At 45.0% G+C, this 23,076-nt stretch overlaps 1 protein-coding gene across 20 annotated transcripts in view; it reads right to left on the bottom strand.

The window, feature by feature from the left end:
* Window positions 1-23,076, bottom strand: part of SLMAP (sarcolemma associated protein) — a 362,537-nt gene that overhangs the window by 65,584 nt on the left and 273,877 nt on the right. For 12 of the 20 annotated variants that reach the window (XM_029600936.1, XM_029600935.1, XM_029600939.1 and 9 more), the window contains 3 exons: window positions 20,023-20,082; window positions 8,498-8,578; window positions 834-893 (listed from right to left, as the gene is read on the bottom strand). In XM_029600936.1, the coding sequence (XP_029456796.1) occupies window positions 834-893; window positions 8,498-8,578; window positions 20,023-20,082 (201 nt within the window). Of the gene's footprint in view, window positions 1-833; window positions 894-8,497; window positions 8,579-20,022; window positions 20,083-20,481; window positions 20,533-20,678; window positions 20,704-23,076 lie in introns of those variants that run through there. The other 8 variants (XM_029600942.1, XM_029600948.1, XM_029600946.1 and 5 more) reach the window with 3 other exon arrangements.

The raw sequence follows: 23,076 nt of genomic DNA, 5'->3' as shown, positions 1-23,076 counted from the left end.
CCTTTGGACAAATTGCAACCAAAGCAACACACATTACCTTGCAGTGCTGCACATACCAAGCTGAACAAAAAACGTAGCACAATTACAACTCAATCACTTCATACTGAAGTGCAGTATGCTGACTTCTGACATGTAGTTTTCAGGAATCCCATTTAAAAACCACAAATCTTAGTATCAGCAGGACCAAAATAATATTTTTGCTGAACCAAATATTTTATTTAAGAGTTTTTATATACGTCATTAAGTTATTTACCATCATAACGGTTTACAATAAGGCACCTATATCAAAAAAAGTGTAGATCCTAATTTACATGGATGGTGCCATTGTGATTCGGTAACAAACAATAATTAAGAATAATATGGGTTGTGCTCAGGAAATTGCCTTTAGAGAAATTCCCTTGGGGGGTTAAGTGTTTTATGGTACTTCATCCTGATGGTTTGGCTACAGTTCCAAGTACATATGATAATTTATGTGGAAAATGACCTTTTGTAGTCATTTACTAGCAGTAATTTGTTAATTGGTAGCTATTAATCCAAATTAAAATAAACAGTTTCCAAAATAATTTGGACTATCAAATTATCAATATAAACAATTTTCAGACTAGAGCTCTAATGTAGCCAAATACATTCCCATTATAGCTGTTTGAAGCTGCTTACCCAAATTAGTATTGTCACAAAAATGCAGACTCATCCAATTAAATTAGCTGACCTAACACTGAATAATACTGAATAATACAGATTTTGTTTACAGAAAATATTTTTTACACTGTTTGCAGAATAGCTATTCTGTGTGCCCACTAAAGATGGCAGATAACAAAAATATTTTAAAATACCTTTTAAAACTGTGACTTTATTGATGGGCTCATTTAGCTCTTGCTCATCCATCAGGCCGTCTATAATAAAAATAAATAGCTTTGAAACATCATACAATTTGTTTTCAAACTTTAGGTACAATAAATAGTGGATGACAAAGGACCCCCCCTGAATTCCACATTTGTGGTCCTTTTGGTTTTTTAGATAATTTTTAAGGATGATAGCTGTTTAGTGTACCTTGTTTTTTTGTATCGGGTGCCTCTACATATTTGTCATCAAATAAACTTTATACACAGATGAGAGAAGTTATACTTTTTACTATTAATATACACAGATGAAAGAAGTTACACTTTTTACCATTAATGAGCAGGTGGTAACAAATGCATTTCTTATCAATTTTAATATGAAAGTAAATTAATGTAGAAATTACTTACCTGATAATTTCATTTTCCTTAGTGTAGACAGATGGACTCAGGACCAATGGGTATAGTGTGCTCCTGATAGCAGCTGGAGACAGTCAGATTTCAATCTGACGTCAGCACTACATAGACCCGTGCACGAGGCTTTGCTCTCCAGTTTTCTCCTCGAAAAACAATTATGGACATATGTGTTTGGATAATCTTTTTGATTAACTTGGATAACTTGGTTAACTTGAGTAATTTGATTAACTTGACTTGGTTGACGTGGTTTCTAGCTGGAGACCGCCAGGACACTCAAGTGAGAAGCGCTGACACCTGATAATATGGGTGTCTGAACTAGAGATCAGGGTTGGCTTACCCGTACTTGTGTTGTACTCGGGGGGGGGGAGGTTTCCCCAAGGATTCTTGATTGTGAGGCAGCCATGGGCGGGGTGCTGAGTCCATCTGTCTACACTAAGGAAAATGAAATTATCAGGTAAGTAATTTCTACATTTCCTAGCGTGTAGCGGATGGACTCAGGACCAATGGGATGTACAAAAGCTATTCCCGAACCGGGTGGGAGGCTGCCCGTGGCCCATTTAGTACTGCCCTTGCGAATGCTGTGTCCTCCTTGGCCTGAACATATAGGCGATAGAATCTCGAGAAGGTGTGGATGGAGGACCACGTTGCCGCCCGACAGATCTCTGTGGGTGACAGCATCTTGGTTTCTGCCCAGGACACTGCTTGGGCCCTTGTGGAATGGGCCTTGACTTGTAGAGGTGGAAGCTTGCCTGCCTCTACGTAGGCCGCCTTGATTACTTCTTTGATCCAGTGGGCTATTGTTGCCTGCGAGGCTGCTTCTCCTTGCTTCTTCCCGCTGTGAGGTTCCGATCTTTCCAGGTATCAGACTAGGAGTCTGCTGACATTCAAGTGGCGAAGGCGGCGTGAGTCTTCTGAGTCCTTATGCTCATTTGGAGATGGCAGCGAGATGGTTTGGTTTAGATGGAAGTGAGAAACCACCTTTGGCAGGAAGGAGGGTACAGTGCGCAGCTGTATGGATCCCAGCGTGAATCTGAGGAACGGCTCCCGGCATGATAGTGCTTGAAGTTCGGAGATTCAATGGGCTGAGCAGATTGCCACGAGGAACACTGTCTTCAAGGTCAGGAGCCATAGGGACAGACCGCGAGTTGGTCTGAACGAAGCTCCCGCTAAGAAGTCTAACACTAGATTGAGATTCCATAGGGGTATCGGCCACATTAGGGGTGTCTGGGTGGGCCACTAGGCTGGTGCCGTCCACAGCGGCCAGTTGTACCTTGATGGACAACCCTTTGTTCACACCTTCCGCAGAAATACCAGAATCATGGGGATTTTGACTGTCCGTGTAAAGTTGTCGCAGCACTCACACCAGGCTTCGAATATTATCCATACTCATATATATGTTAAGGAGGTGGAGAACTTGCGCGATCAGAGCAGTGTGTCAATCACTGGTCCCAAGTATCTACTCTTTTGCAGGTGAGACCTCTCAATGGCCAGACCATAAGCGAGAATCTCGTTGGGTCTTCGTGGAGGATCGGTCCTTGCTGGAGTAGATGCCTGTGTGGAGGTAGGCGTAGAGGGTTTCCCGCCAGAAGTCTTTGCATGTCCGCATACCACGGTCTTCCTGGTCAGTCCAGGGCCATTAGAAGTACCAGCCCTCTGTGGTGTTCTATCTTGCGATAGTGGCCAAGGAGGGAAGGCATACACAGTAGGTCCTCCTGTGGTCAGGTCTGGACGAGGGCGTCGATTCCCTGGGACAGCGGTTCCAGCCTTCGGCTGAAGGACTTGGGAACCCAGGTGTTGGACCTGGTTGCCAGAAGATCCATGGCTGGGGTTCTCCAGTGGTTTACTATCTGCTGGAAGGCTGCTGTAGACAGTGTCCATTCCCCTGGATCCAGACTCTCTCTGCTAAGGTAGTCTGCAGTGACATTGTCTTTTCCCGCGATGTGGGCGGCTGATATCCCCTGTAGGTTTGATTCTGCCTACGTCATTAGGGGCTCTATTTCCAGGGACCCCTGCTGGCTTCTGGTTCCCCACTGGTGGTTGATATAGGCCACTGTTGTGGTGTTGTCCGACCTGACTCTGACTGATTTGCCCCGGAGTCTGTGGCTAAACCGTAGGCAGGCTAGTCTGACTGCTCGGGTTTCCAGTCTGTTTATGTTCCATGCAGACTCTTCTTTGTCCCATTGCCCTTGAGCCGTTAGCTCCTGGCAGTGGGCTCCCCATCCCCGCAGGCTCGCATCCATGGTGAGCAAGGTCCATTCCGGTAGGGATAGGCTTGTTCCCTTGCTCGGTCTTCTTGTAGCCATCACTGTAGTAGGTTCCGAACCTTCGCCAGGGGGCGGAGTAGTTCTGAGACATCGGGTTCCACCTTGACAGTAGGGAATGTTGTAGGGGCCGCATGTGGGCCCTTGCCCACGGGACGACTTCTATGGTTGATGCCATGAGGCCGAGGACTTGGAGATAGTCCCATGCCATGGGGAGAGTGGAGTTCAACAATGCTCGTAGTTGTTCCATCAATCTCCTTCTCCTTGTAGGGGGAAGGGTGACTTTGTTCCATTTGGTGTCGAACCGGACTCCCAGGTACTCTAGGGATTGGGAGGGCTGTAGGTGGCTCTTGGGTGTGTTGAAGACCCACCCGAGGTTCTGCAGTAGTTCCATGATGCTGGTGGTTGCTTGATGGCTTTTCTCTGGCGATTTCATTCTGGGTATGGGTGCACAAGGATCCCTTCTTTCCTCTGTGTCGCCGCTACTACCACCATGATCTTAGTGAACGTTCGGGGAGCCGTAGCTAGCCTGAACAGTAGGGCCTGGAACTGGTAGTGATGGCCCAATATCGAAAAAGCATAAGAAACGCTGATGGAGGCGATGGATCGGTATGTAGAGATAGGCTTCTGACAGATCCAGGGAGGTCAGGAATTCTCCCGGTTGTACCGCCTTTATGTCCGAACACAGGGTTTCCATGCGGAAGCGGGGTACCTTCAAGTAGCGATTGACGTCTTGAGGTCCAGTATAGGCCAGAATGTTCCCTATTTCTTGGGCACGATGAAGTAGATGGAATAGTGCCCAGAATTTTGTTGGTGCGTGGGCACTGGTATTATTGCCTTTAGGGCGAGTATTTTGATAAGTGTGATTTCCACTGCCTTCCTCTTGGAGGGGTCATGGCACGGAGAAATCACAAACTTATCCGGGGGGGATGCTGTGGAAGTCCGAGTAGTATCATTCTCAGATGATGGATAGGACCCAATTGTCCAACGTTATTTCAACCCATCTTTGGTAGAATAGGGCAAGCCTGCCCCCTATGATCTCTTCTAGTAGATGGGTCTGCTGATTCTCATTGCGTGTTGCGGCTGGGGCCTGGTTCCGAGCTGGCTCCTCTTTTGTTGTGTCTGTTCCGAAAGGACTTTCCCTTGCCGGCGGGGGGCTTGGTAAATGTTTTTGTATGGTCTATAACGCTGGGATCCTCTGCCCTTGGGTGCCCGGGTAGAGGGGCGTAGGTTCCTCTTGTTCCTGTCCTCCGGTAGATGGGGTACTGGGGACTCGCCCTATTTGTCGGCTAATTTGTCCAGGTCGCTTCCGAATAGGAGTGTTCCTCTAAAGGGCATTCTCGTGAGCCTCGTCTTAGAGGTCGCATCGGCTGACCAGCTTCGGAGCCAGAGCTGTCTTCTGGCTGCCACTATGGACGAGAGGCTCCTGGCTGATGTGCGTACCAAGTCTGAGGTCACATCTGTGAGAAATGATATTGTTGGGTCCAATGCCTCGATTGGCGTAGTTGCGTCCCTGGCCATAGCCAGGCAGGCGAGTGATACCACAGCGCAGCAGGCAGCGATCTGCAAGGTCATAGCTGATACATCATAAGACTGCTTGAGGATGGATTCCTGCCATCTGTCACTGGCATCCTTGAGTGAAGCTCCTCCCTCGACTGGTATGGTAGTGTGCTTTGTAGTGGCGCAGACCAGGGCGTCGACCTTGGGAAACCTCAGGAGTTCCTTTGTTGCGGAGTCCAAGGGGTAGAGAGCTTCTAGGGCTCGACCTCCCTTAAAAGTGGCCTCTGGAGCGTCCCATTCCAGGTCGATCAGTTGTTGTATGGCCTGTAGCGTAGGGAAATGGCGTGAGGTCTGGCGAAGCCCGGCCAGGAAGGGGCTCGCCTTGGACTCTGCTGTGTTACATGTGTCTGGGATGGCCAATGCTTTCAGACTCATGGCTACGAGATCTGATAATTCGTCTTTTGGGAAGAAGCGCATCATGGTGCGATACGGTTCCGTTCCTGGAGGAGTTCCCCCTCTTCCAGGGGTTCTGGTTCCTCCTCCGAATCATCTGTGTCCCCTAAGGGGAAGTATTTGTCCAGGGGAGGTTCGTCTGGTGGAGGCCGGGAGGAGCCTGGGAGGTTCTGGACCACTGGCGGGGGTTGTGGTTGTGCTGCTGGTGACCCTGTCTGTGCGTGGATGTAGGATTGCAGCTCAGAGAAGAATCCCGCCCAGGAGAAGTTGCCTGGGACTGCATTGGGTCCGACGGTGCTCCCCGAGGGCCCCCACTGTGGAGGGGCTGTCGGGAATAGAGAGGTCCGGGGTGGTCTTGCTGGTGGATCCGGAGTCCTCTACAAGCTGGCGGGACCTTGTCTCGGCTCCTCCCGAGCTTCTTCGCATAGCAGGCACAGGGTGGAGGTCACCTCGGGCTGCGCTGCTCTCACGTGGCATGACGGGCAGAGGACTGGACCTTTAGCTGTCTTGGACAGCGGTGCCATGATTTGTGCGTGTATCCTGTACAGGTGCGGGTGCCGGGAGGCCTGGTTATTCGTTCCGGATGCGCCTACGCTGTGCGCGTAGAACAGAAGATGCGAGCGTGGTTGTGCACGCGGGCCTAGTTGTGTGCTCGGCACCCCTGGGTGTGCCGCTGTGCGCACGGTGTAGATGCGCGCGCCGCTATGTGCATGATGCAGCAACCGGGGGGGGGGGGGGGGGGGGGGGGGGGGGGGGGGGGGGGGGGGAGGCGCCGGCAACCAAGTGGTAAGATGGCAGGCCCCCAGGGGTCTCCACATGGGAGGACCCTCTTGCCAGATCGGGGGTCTAGCCTGGATGGGGCTGGTCAACCCGAATGTAGATGCCAGAGGGACGATCTGTGCGGCTGTCCAACCCTCGGAGACTTAGAGAAAGTTTTCTACCTTACCTTGTCTCGGTGCTTCCCGGTCCTCTGCCGGGCGGTCTCTGGCTGCGGAGGGAGAGGGAATTACCTTCACTGTCACGCTCGGTTCTGCACTCGCTGCCTCTCAGCTGCTCCCTTTTCAGGGGGCTAAGTCCATGCCGGGACCGAGGCTTACTTCTGAGGGATCTCGGAAATCAACTCAGGAAATCTCGATTGGGGGAGGGACCCTTAGGTATCACCGCAGGAGAATGGGGCTTGTTTTGGAGGTAAGTTTTTCTTTGTTTCTTCTTTAAATTTGGAGTTTGGTTTTCTAACGCTGTGCAAGCATGTGTGAAGTCCCAAACTGCTACGGAGATGGAAAAAACTGGAGAGCAAAGCCTCGTGCATGGGTATATGTAGTGCTGACGTCAGATTGAAATCTGACTCAGTCTCCAACTGCTATCAGGAGCACACTATACCCATTGGTCCTGAGTCCATCTGCTACACGCTAGGAAACTTGGGTGTTCAATTTGAAAAAAATGCAAATGTATTTGTTTTCATGCATCTATTGATTGCACACCAGCAGCACTGGTTTTAGTGTACAGTACTATTCAGATTCTCTGCAAAAATTCAACCAGATGTACTTCCTAGTTAAGAATTTTCACTAAGATACAGAAATGCAGAACTACTTGGTTTCCACTAAGGACTGGATAGGTAATTAACATATGGTTCACTAAATTCAGTAGTATGCAATTTTAGAAATATTTCAAATTCCGTTATTAGACAGCTTGCTGACATCTTCAGAAACCTACTTGATAAAAAAGGATGAGGCAAACTAATTTTAGAAGAAGGAATGTTAAAAATTTCTCTCTCTCCATATATAAATAATTGTGTGTGTGTGTAAATAAAGAAAGACCTTAACTATAAATGTAGATCAGTGGGTCAAGCTTGCTTCTTGTTTCAGACAGCCAGTCCTATCAATTATAGAAACCAACAATGCTTCGCAGCGAAACTGCAATGGCAAGTGCCCAACTCAAAATCCAAGCAACAACAAAAAAAGCCTAGAAATCCCATCCAAAAGCCATAGCAAGAAGGATACAGGAAAGCCACGTCCATGAGGAGAAAGGGTTTTTCTTCTTCTCGGTATGATTGCCTTTTAAATTTTGGCATCAAAGTCAAAAACCTTAACGTATAATTAATGCACAAAATGCAAAATGTTTTGATTGAAGTTTTAGAACAAAAGGACATGATATGAGGCTCAAAGAGGGTAGGCTCTGGAGTAACTTGAGTATTTCTATACAGGACGAGTAGTGGATCTTAGAACAGCTTCACTGTGTAGATGGTAAGGTCAAAAGCAGTTTTGGAATTCAAGGCGGCATGGAACAATCACAAAGCATGTTTAGCAGTAGGAAAATGAGTAAAGCTGGAAATCAAACAAGGTCTACTACCTTATACTGCAGTAGGGTAGAGAAAAGAGGCAGCATGGATGGGCCTGCAAGTCTTTTCCTTCCATCATGTTCTGTTTCTGTGTCTGACTGTTTTGGTGTTGTTGGAAGTACCATGGAAATTACAAGTGAGGGTTCAGGAAGGCAACCAAAGATTGACAGCTTTATGCAGCATTTTTAGGAGAGATGTCAGCTTACACATGAATAATAATCATAATAAAAAGATTCAGAAAAACAATTAACTGGTTATGATAAACCAGCATGACATATGTAAAATATAAATTAGGCACTAATTTAATAATTAATAAATTCTAAGTAATTGTGCATTCAGAATATTAACCAACTGCATCATATCCTCACACAGGGAATAATCAAAACTGCTCACATTCGTGCAAACTCCATGGGTACTTTTACTCAGGGGTTTGTACCAATTGCCCCCAGAGATTGTGCCTAGCTCTGCGTTTCATTTTTCATCGGAAAATACATGATTAGATTTGAATACTCAAATTTACGTATGCAGTACCTCTCTTCACCCCATCGGAACACCTCTTCACTCCTCGTGTAACCTGCTGGCAGGTTGGGCAATATTCAAAGCACCCACTTTATGGGTAACATGCATTTTTACCCATGGAAAAAGCTTTGAATTTTGCCCTTATCATGACATCAGCTAACTGGATCCCTTACCTGTAGTGTCGTCACTGCTTTTTTCTTTGCTTGGACTAAGAGTATCTGACAAATCAGATTCTTTTGCTTCTGCCTGGCTTCCTAAAAAAAAAAAAAAAAAGGACAATATTTTTTGTTAGAATGTTGAACTTTTAATCTACATCAATATACCATATGTGTGACCCAAGAAAGCAAATAAGAATAGTTTACAGATAGAAAACCCCTAACTTTCATGTTTTGAAAATAAAGATTTAGCAAACAGCGAATTGGTTTGGGGGTCTAAAAGCTGCCTTGGACATAAGAAAACTTTTGTTTAAAAACAACAGCTGGACTTCTGCGAGTTGAAAACTGATACAAACTTGTTTGAGCAAAGTAAACTACTAAACAGAGAAAAGTACTTTCAGACAATAAAAATACTGTCTGATAACTACAAAGTGATTTAAGACTTTTTGTAGGTTACAATATCTTTTATTTGACCAACAAAAGACATGGTGTATAAGTTTGAAACCACATAATCTTACTCAGATGTCCAATGTCTTATTTATAAAGATTCTTATTTTATATACCTTCTCTACACTGCAGATAGTTTTCATGAAGTTCGATAAGAAAACACTGCCCATGAAACTGATATAAAAAAAAAACAACAAACAAATGCTTCTACAGAATACCAACAGTTGGCAGCATTTTTCTTTTCTTCCTCTCAACTGGCACAGTACAGAATTTGCAAACTCCAAAAACTGCCCTGGGGTCTGCTATCAATTATTCAGTAAAACCTTAAGTTGGATTTGTAGTGAGCTTGCTGGGGGCAAAAGTGGAATAAGTCATATTTGACCAAGACTGTTCCTAGCCAGTACTGTGATCATTTGCTAAATGATCAGAGGGCATCAGGGTACAACAAGAAAATGGAAGGTTACCATTTTGCTTCCAGGACATTTTTAATGTCGGAAATGGCATAACTGATAATAGACCGTGTCATGTCTCAATTCCATGCGAGTCTTTCAAGCCATTCTGACTAAATCTGACTTTTCTTAAATAAACATGTTTTCTTGTTTAGTGCAAAAAACTAACAACTATAGGATGCTAGAGATATGTAAAAACACACATTTAATGTATTCTGTGAAAATTCTGCAACTAGATCCTTCTGATATGACAGCAAGTGTGAGCACATGCTTAAAGCATTAGGCTGCAAAATAAGCATTCCGGCGTTCAAGTTTGATGCTCTCCAGTAAAATTGATAGCTGAGCTTTAGTTTAATTAAATTTAGTTAGTTATTAATACTAATGAAAATATTGTTCCTTCTTCCCTATGACACTTGGGAGCTTTCATGTAACAATGATGCCAGAAACATCAGATCAGGTCATCTATGGCATACGTAGCTACTTACAGTATTAAAATCCTCTTTAGACTGAAAGGTATTATAAGAGGGCTGGGCCAGTAGCGGTGCTGTGCACTGCCATAAGAAGGGACCTGAATTTTATTCCCAGCTCATGTCTTCTGCTCACTGACAGGCCCATACAGCGCATCCCTAGCACCTCCTTATTGGCGGAAGCGGTGGCTCTCAGCGGATCTGACAGCTGATGCTTAATTTTACCAGTGGCGGTTGTCAAACCCGTTGACAGCCATGGGTTCTGAACACGGATGCCGGCAAAATTGAGCGTCCGTTTTCCAACCCTCGGGCAGATTTTTTTTTTTTTAAAGAAGATTTTTTTTTTTTTTTAATTTTTGGGGCCTCCGACTTAATATCGCTATGATATTAAGTTGGAGGGTGTACAGAAAAGCAGTTTTTTCTGCTTTCTGTACACTTGCCTGGTGCCATCTGAAATTAACTCCTGCCTTTGGCAGGAGTTAATTTCTGAGAGTAAAATGTGCGGCTTGGCCGCACATTTTGCTTTCTGTATTGCATCGTTCTGTATTGGCCTGAGTGGACTGGGGATTAGTGTGGCATCACAGTCATTATGCAGGGTGCGAGAAGGAGCCCTAGTGCACAGCCCCAGGGACTGTTGCTAGGATTACTGAACGGAGTTGGGAGGGGAATATAAGATTGGAGAAATCTGTCAGGTAGCTGCAAATAAAAGATCATTATGCCAGATCTCAGACCCGGCTCTGACTGAGCTAGAGACCCAGAGGAGGAGGAGGAAACTGCATGGTCAAAAATGTGTTATAGAGAAATCCAAATATATACTTGTAAACCTCATGGATGGTCTAGAGTTCTCATTGGCTGTCACATTTAATTTAATATTTATATCCTATTAGTGAGAACATTTTACAGGGCAGTTCTCAAGCATTTTAATTAATGATTAACAATTTTTATTTTAAAGCCCATTAGGATTTTTATCATAATAATAATTGCATCCAAAGTTAACGCTTTGGTAGGTTAAAAGGATTCTAGGGAATATAAAAGTGAATAGTTGTGTGAAGGAGTAGACTAGATAGGCCATCTGGTCTTTTTCTGCCTTGACCTCAGTTGCTCTCTAATATTAACACAGGATATCAAATAGTGAGACCATTGTGATGATACGGTGGTCTTTGACACAAGGACCATAGAGGGATATCATCAAAATGTGCCACTACAAAATAAAATCAAACATAAAACTCATAACAAAATCTCTTCACACTAGCTTTTAAAACAAATGCAGCTTTCTGTTTTAAATCATAGTTCTTGATGTGTCAAACATTTTGTTTGTAAGTACAGAATTAAGAACATATGAACCTATGGAATACCATACTGGGTTAGACCAAAGGTCCATCAAGCCCTGCATTCTGTCTCCAACAGTGGTTAATCCAGGTCACAAATACCAAGGAGAATCACAAGGAATAGGTCCAATCCTTCTTGCACATAACCTGGAACAAACAGTGGCTTTCTTAATTTTACATTGCTAATAGTGGTTTATGGACGAATTCTCGTAACACAACAAAAGATCAACACCTCCCAATTATACGCAAAATACAAAAAAAAAAAAAAAAAAAAAAAAAAAAAAAAGATGTTGGGACAATATAGTCACAAACAAAACCTTCAAATAACCTTACTTCACTACTATTTTGTTTTATATAAAAAAAGAGAAATGGTATCAGAACGATCAAGGTGCAGTAGTTTTAATCCACTGACTCATGCCCTCAATGGACTTCAAACAGTATCAGTGTTTTAAGCACCCAATTCTCCAATCATTTACCAAACCTCTATTATTAATTAAAAAAGAATATAGGTGTGGTGCTTGGCTAGTGCACGGAAGCTGCAGATAACCTGGTGCCGCACCTGTAGCGAGGGAGGCAGGGGGACACAGGTGGTCACTCACCTGCGCAGGTCCGGATCGGCAGCATCGGGTGGAGTCAGCGATGCGCCATCGTATGCGCTGATGGCCACACCAGCGTGGGCATGCACCATGGTGCAATGGGCTGGTGCAGCGTAAGAGGCAGCCAGGAGCAGGGTGGGCAGTGAAGGAAGGGGGGCAAGCCAGGGGAAGGATCGACCCGCTGGGGTAGGGAAGGGTAGGCTGGCCAGCATCCCTCTTGCCCATAGGGTTATTTGAAGCTGGGGGGGGGGGGGGGCTGTCTGAGAGCAGCATGGGGTGGCTCTGCCTCTTGGACAGCATGGTTGGCGTTCTGTCCCATTTGCTCCTGCTCTCCATGCTGCTGCCTTCTCTGCACAGGTCTGGTAAGTTCTCTCTCCTCTACCGGCTGCAAAGTTGGCATAATTGGACCAATCAACATTTACTGCTCATTAGTAATGCTGCATTTAAGTAATTAAAAAAATGGGATACTCATTTGTGTTTTGGGCTAAGCACTGCTCAAGAGAGTGTCCCCACTGGTGTACACCTGGGTGCCATGCTTTTGAATGGGATGGTGCAATGGCTCGGCAAAAGGGGGATGCATTGGGATCAGCTCATCTCCCCCTCTGCAGTAACAGCTGGCCAAGTCAACCCCTCCAGAGGTGCTGATCACACACCTGGGATACAACAATTTGGGAGATATCCCTGGACAATTGCTCCTTGATAATAAAAGGAATGACATTGCACTCATCTTATCTTTAAAGCCCCGCACAAGAGTCGTTTGATCCAAACTCATCGTCCATCGCCAGTTCCTAAACTCGCCGCTGTGGAGGCGTTCAATGCATAAACTTAATAGACAGATTGGTAACTTCATGGAATGTCATGGGGGTGTGCATGTCAGACATGACTGGCAAAGCGATGAATTGAGGAATTGTTCTGTAAAGATGGGGGTACACCTTTCTGACATGCGACAGGATCTTTTCCTGAGCACCCTGAGGCGGGTCCATTCACAGGGTGATGCTTGGGTTTTAATCTGTGGGCCGCAACTTGTGTTGGGGAAGGGTCCTGGGTAAGCTTTGTAGCTACTCAGGCCCTATGGCGAGGGTATCCAAGTAGGGAGGGGAGTCACCAGTTGGAGGCAGTGCATCGCGTGAGGTCCACTATCCTTAGGTATGCAGGGGGCGGGGGTGGGGCTGTTTGCCGTCAGGGAAAGTTGGCCCTGAAGCGACGGCAAACTGGACACCTCATCAAGTTGGGCAGTCACCTTGTTTGTGTGAGCTGGGTGACCAGCAACGCCCAGGAGGAACACCTCTTGGTAGAACAGGGCCTTGCTTGGCTGCAGTGGGCCCCAGGTTCTGAGGTGACGCACTGCCTGCCACAGGGGTGCTCGATAGATCTATTGTTATGGCTTGGGTACTTAGATATTGTAGTACATATATATCATACAATAAAGATGCGGCTGAGTTTTATCAACACTGTTTATTTTAGTATTTGGAAGCGTGTGAATGAGTGCTACTGGTATCCCCTTTTTGCGACAAACTGGTCACGGCTACCTGGGTTAATAGAAAAATCTTCAAGATTTTATCACAATTGTCTCTACAAATTTTCTAAGAAAGCTGCTTAGCATATTTGCTTATCTGTAACAGGTGCCCTCTGAGGTCTTGCAGGATGTTTAGTCCTCACACACGGATGACATCATCAGATGGAGGCCTGATGCTGAAAACTTGTCAAAGTTTCTAGAAATTTGACTAGGCACACTGAGCATGCCCAGCATGCCCTATACCACACATCCACGTAGGGTCCCTCTCGTCTTGTAAAATAGAATTATGATTAAAATAAAAAAAGAGAAAACCAACTCTTCAGGATGGCAGGTGTGTTTTGTGAGGACTTACATCCTGATGTCCTCAAAGAACCTGTTACAGGTATGGAACTCTGCTTTCTCCAAGGACAAGCAGGATGGTAATCCTCACACATGGGTGAATCCCTAGCCATAAGCCGCTTCCCAACACAAAAGAGGACTAATGGACACCCAACCAGGTGCCAACGGGCTGAACACCACCAGTTCTGTTGATAACAGAGGGGGAGATAGCCTGAACCCAAACAGATACTAGGCGGGAGAGTTGGGTTCTCTACCTCAAACAGGTTCCGAAGGACAGGCTAGCTGAACCTACTATCGTGTCCAGCCATCCTTATCCAGACAGAAATGAGATGTGAATGTGTGGAGATAACTCCACATTGCAGCCTTGCAGATCTCCTCCTAGGAAACTGCTCGCAAGTGGGCCACCAATGCTGCCATAGCTCTGACAGAATGAGTCTTGACATGACCCCCAAGATGCAGTCCCACCTGGGCACAACAGAATGTAATCTGCTAGCCAATTGGATAGTGTCTGTTTGGCAACGGCAACGCCCAATCTATTCTTGTCAAAATAAATGGATGGTGCTCAGGTACATGGCCCTGAGCACCATCCATAGGGACAGGGCCCACAACCAGATCTGGACCACTTTCTGACATGGAGGTATGATTCCATGCTTCCCTGCTTGTTGATATACCACATAGCTTCTTGGTTGTGGATCAGGACAACTTTGTTGGAAAGCTGATCTATGAAAGCCCATAGCGTGTATCTGATCACCCAAAGCTCCAGGAAGTTGATTTGACAAAAGTGTTCCTAGGCGGACCAGAGATCTGAGTGCTGAGCCCATCTAACATAAGCTCCCCACCCCAGGATGGATGCATCCATGGTTAGGACAATTTGGGTAAGGGGACTTAGATACGAAATCCCCTGTCCCAGATTTGGAAGTACCCACCATCAGGACAATGAGACCTGGAGAGACGGAGTGATTCAGATGCAATCCTGGAGGCTCTGAGTAGCTTTATGCCATTGCGACCTCAGGGTCCATTGGGCTTTGCACATGTGTAAACATGTCAATGGAGAGACATAGATGATTGCAGCCATATGGCCCAAAAACCCCAATATGTGCCAGGCTGACACATGCTGGCTCTGTTGAATCTCTGCCGCAATGATAGTCGAGGTGACGTCCCTCTGGCGAGGAAGGAAGAACTTGGCCTGAGTTGTGTCTATCAGGGTTCCTATGATGTCCAATTGAAGTGATGGCTGAGATGGTTCTTTGGATAGTTGAGAACGGACCCTAGTGAATCCAACACCCTGTTGGTCAAGCGCATGGACCTGATGGCCCCTGCCTGAGACTTGCTCTTGACCAGCCAATCGCCCAGATATGTGAAAACATGCATTCCCAGCCTATGAAGGTGTGCCGCCACCATGGCCAGGCATTTTGTCAAGACCCATGGGGCTGACGCGAACCCAAATGGCAACACCCAGTACTGGAAGTGTTGTTTTCCCATCACAAACTGGAGATACTTCCTGTGACCGGGGAAGATCTCTATATGAGTGTATGCTTCCTTTAGGTTGAAGGAGCATAGCCAGGCCCCTTTTAGCAAAAGGGAGATTAAGGTGCCCATGGAAATCATCTTTTCTTTTCTTAGAAACTTGTTCAAGGCCTTAGGTCTAGGGTGGGACAGAGTCCTCCTGTTCTCTTTGGAATCAGGAAGTACCTGGAGTAGAATCATCGCCCTGTTTACCCTGGTGATACAGGCTCGACCACACTGGCCGTTAAGAGAGAGGAGAGGTCAGCTAGTAGTACCTCCTGATGCGCTATGGCCCCCAAAACGGGCACGGAGGGCAATTTTGCGGGACACCCAATAGATTCGATTGGTAACCCTGACGGACAATGGACAGAACCCACTGGCCTGAGGTTGTACTAGACCACTGGTTCACAAAGAATCGCAGCCTTCCACCGACTGGAGGGTCCACTGTCCTGGGTATGGTCAACTGGCATATGCTCCCTATGGCCCAGTCAAAACCCCATCCCAGGAGTTGACTGAGAAGCCAGCTGAGGTTTGGGGGCTCTCTGCTGCCTAGGACAGATGCGGGAGCCATAATGGTGACGACTGGAATGAAGGGGAAGAGGATAATTCTTCCACTGGCGAAAGAAAGACCTCCTTCACCCTGGTCTTGCTGGCCTCCTAGAAGAGGAGGATGGGTCCAGAGTACTGGCTGAGAGTTGTTGCAGGGTTTTATGGTGTTCCCAAAGTTGGGCCATAGCGTCCCTTACCCTATCTCCAAAGAGATTCTCTCCAGTATACGGCATGCCAGTGAGTCGTTCCTGTACCTCTGGTTGGAGATTAGAGGCCCACAGCCATGCCGTACTCCAGGTGCCGATTCCTACTGCAAAGACTCTCTAAATAGTCTCAAAAACATCATAGGTCACACAGACCCCGTGTTTTCTGCACCAGCAACATGAGGGTGTGCTACTGCTGTTGAGGCAGCTGCTTGGCCACCTCTTCCACCTGCTTCCAGATGTCCCATGAGTACTGGCTCATATAGAGCTGGTACGCAGCGACGCAGGCAATAAGCAGGGCACCTTGAAACACCTTCCTCCCAAGAGCATCCATCGGCTCTATGGTCCTTTCCTAGGGGTGCCTTCTTGACTGCGGATTTGACCACAACTGACTGGTGGGGCAGCTGAAGCTTATCAAATCTGGCAGCCTTCTGAATGAGGTAGACCCACAGTTTGCCTTCTTAATAGGAAGCACTGTGAGGTGGTGTTCCCATATCCTCAGCAGCAACTCCATAAGGATCTCCTGTACTGGGACTGCCACGATCTGGGGGATTTCAAGCATTTTGTGTCTGGCATCCTCCTCGGTCGAAAACTGAAAAAGGATGACTTCCACCATCACCCTCACAAAACCTGCAAAGGTTATGTTCTCAGGCCAAGACTTCTTTCGCTCCTCTGGTGGAGAAGGCTCTGAAGGGAGAACCATGAAGCCTTCAGAGGAGGAATTTGAAGCATTCCCCCCCCCCCCCCCCCCCCCAGAGTCAGTGGGTTCCTCAACTTCACTGTAAGCTACAGGGGATGGGTCTCTAGGTGCTCAGCCTTCATCCAGAGGCACAGGCAGAGGTAGAACTGTACAGGGGGCTTCCTCCTCCTCAGAACCGATGATGGCTACTATATTGGTAGGGGGAAGCCTCGGGTCCCTGCCCAGCACCAATGCTGATCCGGTAACTGTCACCAGCTGGGTTGGTAACACACCAATAAGCAGGTTGAGCTTCTCCAGAAGTGGTATGACGGGCAGCACCAGGTCCAGTGCTGTCTGTGCCACAGGACCGAAGCCCTGGATTCAATGGTCCAGCTCCTCTTCGAATGTTGCCGATGCCAACACACACTGGGAGGAAGGAGGAGTGGCCAGATCCTCTTCAGACCTTTGAGTTAAATTGGTGGGTGACTGGCATCAGGACCGGTGAAGGCCATTGCGGACCCCTGGCAATGGAGGGTTGGTACTCCTTGCCATGGATGGCTTCAGGGGCATCACAGCAAAAGCCAGTGCATCCCTATGCCCAGCAATGTGCATTGACTGGGACCAATGCCAATGCTTTTTTGGTTTCCTTTGAAGCTTGGCCAGGTCTTGCTCTGGTGCTGAAGCCGATGACTAGGAACATGATGTCTTTGGCCTGGAAATCAATGATGGTCAGTCTCCAGAGCCCCTGACCACTGACAACATCAATGGAACAGACTGTCCCGCTGATGTCGATGGCTTGGTGACCACTGGTGCGGCTCCTTGGTCCTTCGATCCTGATGCCAAGGTCTCGGACTTCTTTGACCTGAAGAGTGTTCCATCTTGTCAAGTCGAAGCCAATATCGCTTCAAGGTCAACTGGCTGCATAAGCAGCAACCCTGCACATCATGCAATGCCCCCAGGCACAGGACACATCTCAAGCGGATCCATGAGGCAGATGGTCCTCTGGCAATGGGGGCATTGCTGAAAAACAGACTTGGCCATGTTGGACGAAACAAAAGGGGCATGAGCTGAAAACAATGGTGGCAGGGCAGCAATGGCGAGTGGGCATCAATGCACTGCTGCAACAGGGGATTGACTGTGAAAAGAAACTTACCTGAATCACTGAAAACCCTGACTAGGAGACAATACCTGACGGCACCAAGCAGGACCCGGTGATGGAACGAGGAAAAACCCGTGAAAAAAAAAACAGTGTTTCCTACAAAGCTTAAAAACAGCCAGTGTGAGCTCATTCATACTGTGAGGCTTACAGCTCCATGGAAAGAGAGACTGGAGAGGGACCCCGAGTGGACGTGCGGTATAGGGCATGCTGGGTAGGCTCAGTGTGCCTAGTCAAAGTTCTAGAAACTTTGACATAAGTTTTCCACATTGGGGTTCCATCTGATGATGTCACCCATGTGTGAGAACTATTATCCGGCTTGTCCTCTGAGAAAGCCTTACTTAATGCATGGTGAAAAAACTTTTACTCAACCCACTCAATAAGATAAGTGTTTGTCAGCAGCTTTCTTAGAAATTTGCATTTTGAAGATGATACATGGCAAAGTCTTGAAGATTTTTCTGTATAGTTTTTTTTCAATTAATAATAAAGAGAAGCTTAGTAAATGATTGGAGAACTGGGTACTTAAAACATTGATACTGTCTGAAGCCCAATGTGAGCAAGAGACAGTGGATTAAAACTACTGGACCATGACCTTCTGATACCATTTCTCCTTTTTATATAAAATAAAATAGAAAGGTTATTTGAAGATTTTGATTGTGACTATATTGTCCCTATACCTCTTTTTATGGACTTTTCCTCCAGGAACTTAAGGTTTTGCTTCTAATTAAGGATTCATTCTTGGGCAGTAAAGTACTAGAAAGCTTTCTCTCCTCTGGAAACTGCTTTATCACTGCCTACTGGATTTGCAAAACCAGACCAATTACTGATTGGCCTAATGCAAAACACCTATTATAATGGTGAAGCAAAGAGCTATTTTTAAATATGTTCACAGCCCTTATGTTTATTAAATGAGATGGAATGCATTAGCATACCCACTAAAAAAAGCACACCATTTGGATACTCAACACTTGTAAGCCAGCAAGATATTACAGCTGTCTACTATGTGCATTCTTCTGCCAATTATGGCATGTTATCTGTACTTTGCAGATGCCATACAATATTACAGTGTATGAGAAAAAAGATGGATGGACATAGTACAAGAAAAGAGCAAAAATTGATTTGAAATTTAAGAAAATGACAAGATGTTTATCGAGCAGAATTCAAGGTGTACAGAATCAAAATATCTACCTAGAGAAATATATTAGTCAAATATAGACTATTTCACAGATCAATGTGTGTTGCAAGTTTGTGCTTTTTATTTACAGCCACATGTATTGTTAACAGTAGTACTCTAGCTTCAAAAGATAAACCCTTTGCTGTTACAGATCCTTGTATGGTAAAGGCTGAAAGTATTTTACTGGCAAAGATGCAGGTATTTAAGAGGAGGTGGAGCAAGCTGCACTGCTTTGTATTATTCCTAGATCTAAAAGAAACAGCCTGCCTTCACGAACATAGGGAGCTGCTCATCTCACATTGTTTATAGAAGTGCAGGGGGATAGTGGTGAATATCTATGAAATTTCATGCCAGGTTAGTAGTTCAAAAATTTCACATTTTGCTATCCTAAAATGGTTATCAAGTTAGAACCAACAAGAATTAAATGAATAAGGATATTGTATTTCATATCCTCCAAACCAAACTCTTGTCACTTACACAATGAATCAAATAATCCCTGTGACTCTTGCCATAGTGAACAGCAGAAAACTGTCTTTTTACCCTACCCCATTATCCAGTCGAGAAAGGACTCTTTAAAAAAAAAAAAAAAAAAAAAAAAGGCAAGAAAAAGCCAAAGAAACAAATATTGGCACCAGTACAGAATCCATTAACATATGTAATTCTTTTTACCCGTCTAATGAGAAATATATACATATAAGTGAGAGTTCGAACTAATATAATATTTGAAATCTTTCTAAAAAACAGATACAAAGAGGACTACAGGTCCACATACAAGTGTGTATTTTTTAAAATGTTATTTGTTTTCCGTTTTTCAGCACATCAAAGCAGATCATATTCAGGTACTGTGGGTATAATGTATAAAATAAAGAGATCCATTCAATGAAAAGATCCATCCTGTATGTTAAATTCTGCCAAGTAATATGCACTGCTCAGTCCGACAATCCTTCTGAGGAATAAAACGCACTGCTTTATGGACTGTAGAATTGTTTTATTTCTAATGCATATTGCATATCCTAGATAACACCTCCAAGGGATCAATGGCCAACATCATACTACACATAACTGAACTTGCACCATCTGAAAAACTATTGTGGTAGGAAAACAAAATCATCTAAATAAGAAATCACAACTAACCTTTCAATAGCTTTGCTTCTTCCACACCTTTGGTTAGATGTTCTTCCTCTATAAGCTTGCCTGCCAAATAAAATAAAATGTTGCTAACTGGACTTAAATGAAACAAGCATTTCCCTCTACATGTCATGTCCACATTCCATGACCTTATTTAAAGCACTTACCACTCCCATAAGCATGTGCAATAGAAAACCCAACAGAAGTAAAGGAAGTATTGTGTTGCTGGTCTGCTGAAACTGTCAGCAAGACAGCATATTAGGATCACAACAGCCTTGTGTCTTCCACTGTTTAAAACTTCATCTGAAGTCTTTTAAGAATAAATATAACTGAAAAGTTATGGTCTTCGTGCAAGAGCTTTTCTGAAGGAACACTCCAGACCTAGCTAACTAAAATTCAGCTGGGTTGAAAAATCTCCAGCAGTAAAGCACATCTATAAGAGAGAAGGCAATTTAAATTTCAAACCTCCACTAAGCCTGGTAGTAAGGAGCAGCAAGGTGCATGGCATCCGGAAAACTATTACAAAACAGAAAACGTGTTACCCTTTCCTTCCAACACTATACACCCAAAGTGAATATTTCAACCCACTCGCTTTTTTTTTTTAAAACTAGGTTGACATTTTCCTTTCAATAAAAATACTAAGAAATGAACAAAAAACCCACTGAAATCCATAGCAACAATTTTGACAAACAATCTCAGAACAGCAGTTTCTAAGTCCTGGAACCACTGTTTGCCTCAGATGCTTCATTTCACAACAAATGCTTGCACTTGAACTAGTTTGCAGCAGAGAGATTTGGCATCACATGCTGCTGTTTTTGGATGAGGCACACAATGCCATTAATGGTCAAAACTAAAGACAGCCTGCAGCTGGTATATAAAAAGGAATTTTCTTTTCTTGACAAACATGTTTTTCTCCTTTTATGTTGCTGCTCTTGCCATGAAATGAATAAAGCTCCTTGCCCCTTCTTCACCAATACTTTGCTCTGCAGTGCTGACAACTGTGTTGGGATGCTGAGAAGCAGGGCCAGCTTTTGGGGTGTGCGACTGCCCGAGAGGGCACTGCTGCACCCTTTCTTTTCCGGTGCCATGGGCCTGCCTGCGGTGGGTAGGCACTAGGACCCAATGTCGGTTCAGGAACGGGGAAAGGAAGTGCTTCCTAACCTGCTGCTGTGCTGGCGGGAGGTGGGGAACGAAGCATCAGCTGCTCAGGAGCAGTAAAAGCCTCAGGCTGGTGAGCCATACAGTCTGAAAATGTGAGAATCCCTAAGACCTGGAGGCTGGGCACAGATTAGTGTTCAAACCTTTCTGAGAGGTTAGAGGTATGTGGGCAGTTTGCTGTGGTGGTACTCTCTCTGTCCCTGGGGAATGATGTGAGAAAGAAGGGATAGCAGGAGACAAATGCTACTAGAGCAACAACCCCTGCTGGCAAAATGTTATATTGAAGGCTTCAGTTACCAAACAGACTGTTTCCCCCTCAGCCAGAAAAGGGCAAACTTGGCGACCTGAGGCAACTATTTTAGAAAGACAACAGGTGGAAGGAAGAAAGCAAAATGGAAGGAACAAACTGATAATCCTAAACTGCGAAAATATCCCTAAGAGCGGCTTCAGTTTCTGCTCTTGTCTCATGATTTGGATGTTATTACAGCTGAAAATCCTTCTCTCCATGATTTCACTTGTTCTCTTATTCGTCATCTATGATGACTGTCAAATCTTAACTCCAGTATCCTAAACTTAGATTCCACAAAAGAATTAACTTATATCCAAAATTAATGTATAACAAATTAAATTCTACAGATACAATTAGGCATACAACAGCCACTATTTTCTATCTGAACCAGGATCATGATTTCATGTGAATTAGATCTCTGTTTCTTACAAGGTCAGCTTTCCAAGGTTTCTAGCAAGCAAGGTAGGTTCTTGTGTAATGTTGTTTAATATTTTTCTTTAATTATACAGACTTTCTATAAAATATAAATTTTAATTTACCCTTTGGGGCACATGCTTGTGGATTATTTACAAACTGAGGGCTGATTTACTAAGCATTTTTCCCATAGATATAGATTGTAAGCCCTCTAGGGACAAGGAAATTATCTACAGTACCTGAATGTAACTCGCCTTGAGTTACCAATGAAAAGGCGTGAACTAAATACATTTCAAAAAATAAATTTTTCCATGCTCTACAAAATACTACTATCTGGAAATTTCAATCAGGGGCGTTACTAGATACCTGAAATATCCAGGGTACAGGGCCATAGCTCTCCCCTTCCCTCCCCTAGAGCTTTTGATACACTCATCATGATCAATAGCTTCCCTTTTTTCCCTGAACAATCCTGTATAAACACATAATTAGACATCGCATTTTTTTTTTAATGTTCCATTTTAAATTATCTCTATTCTACATTCCCATGCAGTTGTCATCAGGGAATCATCCTGTACGACCTGAAGTAGGGAAACCATCCAGTTAGTTCGATCCCAGCAGGGGTCCCAAGGCTGTGTCCAAATCCACCTCTTACGTCCGTCCATATAGAGACAACACTCCGCTCGTAAAGCAGAAGGCATCACTACAAAGATGTTGTATCACTGTTGCAAAGCGCTGGGCATTATCTGTGGCATCTCTAGACAGAAGGATCTTGTATGCAACAAAGAAACATCTGGCCAGTTTCAACCATCTACTAAAACTACCACTAAACTATTCAAGAGCATCAATCAAAGGTCTTTTTGGAGTGAAGTCTGGGGTCTAATACAGGTTAGGACAGAATCTCAATATAAACACTGCATGCACAGAAGCTCCCTAGGACACTTCCCTTTACCACTCACCATAGAAAAATACTATTCAAACTCTGATGTTACCTTTCTGTAACAACAACACATTAGTACACCTCAGTAACACTATGAAATAATTCAAAACCCTGGAAAAATGTACTCAGAACCTATAGCAAATCTGCTATACCATAATCATACTAACTGCTAGACTCCAACAGTAACAAATCTACCCATGAAAATGCAACCCTGCAAATATTAAACCAGGTCCTAAAACACCAATATACCTCCTACTAGGAA

Source organism: Rhinatrema bivittatum, chromosome 4, assembly GCF_901001135.1.
Source record: "Rhinatrema bivittatum chromosome 4, aRhiBiv1.1, whole genome shotgun sequence".
NCBI classification, from domain to species: Eukaryota; Metazoa; Chordata; class Amphibia; order Gymnophiona; family Rhinatrematidae; genus Rhinatrema; species Rhinatrema bivittatum.
Note: the sequence above shows the minus strand (reverse complement) of the source record. Positions and strands in the feature narration are given on the sequence as shown.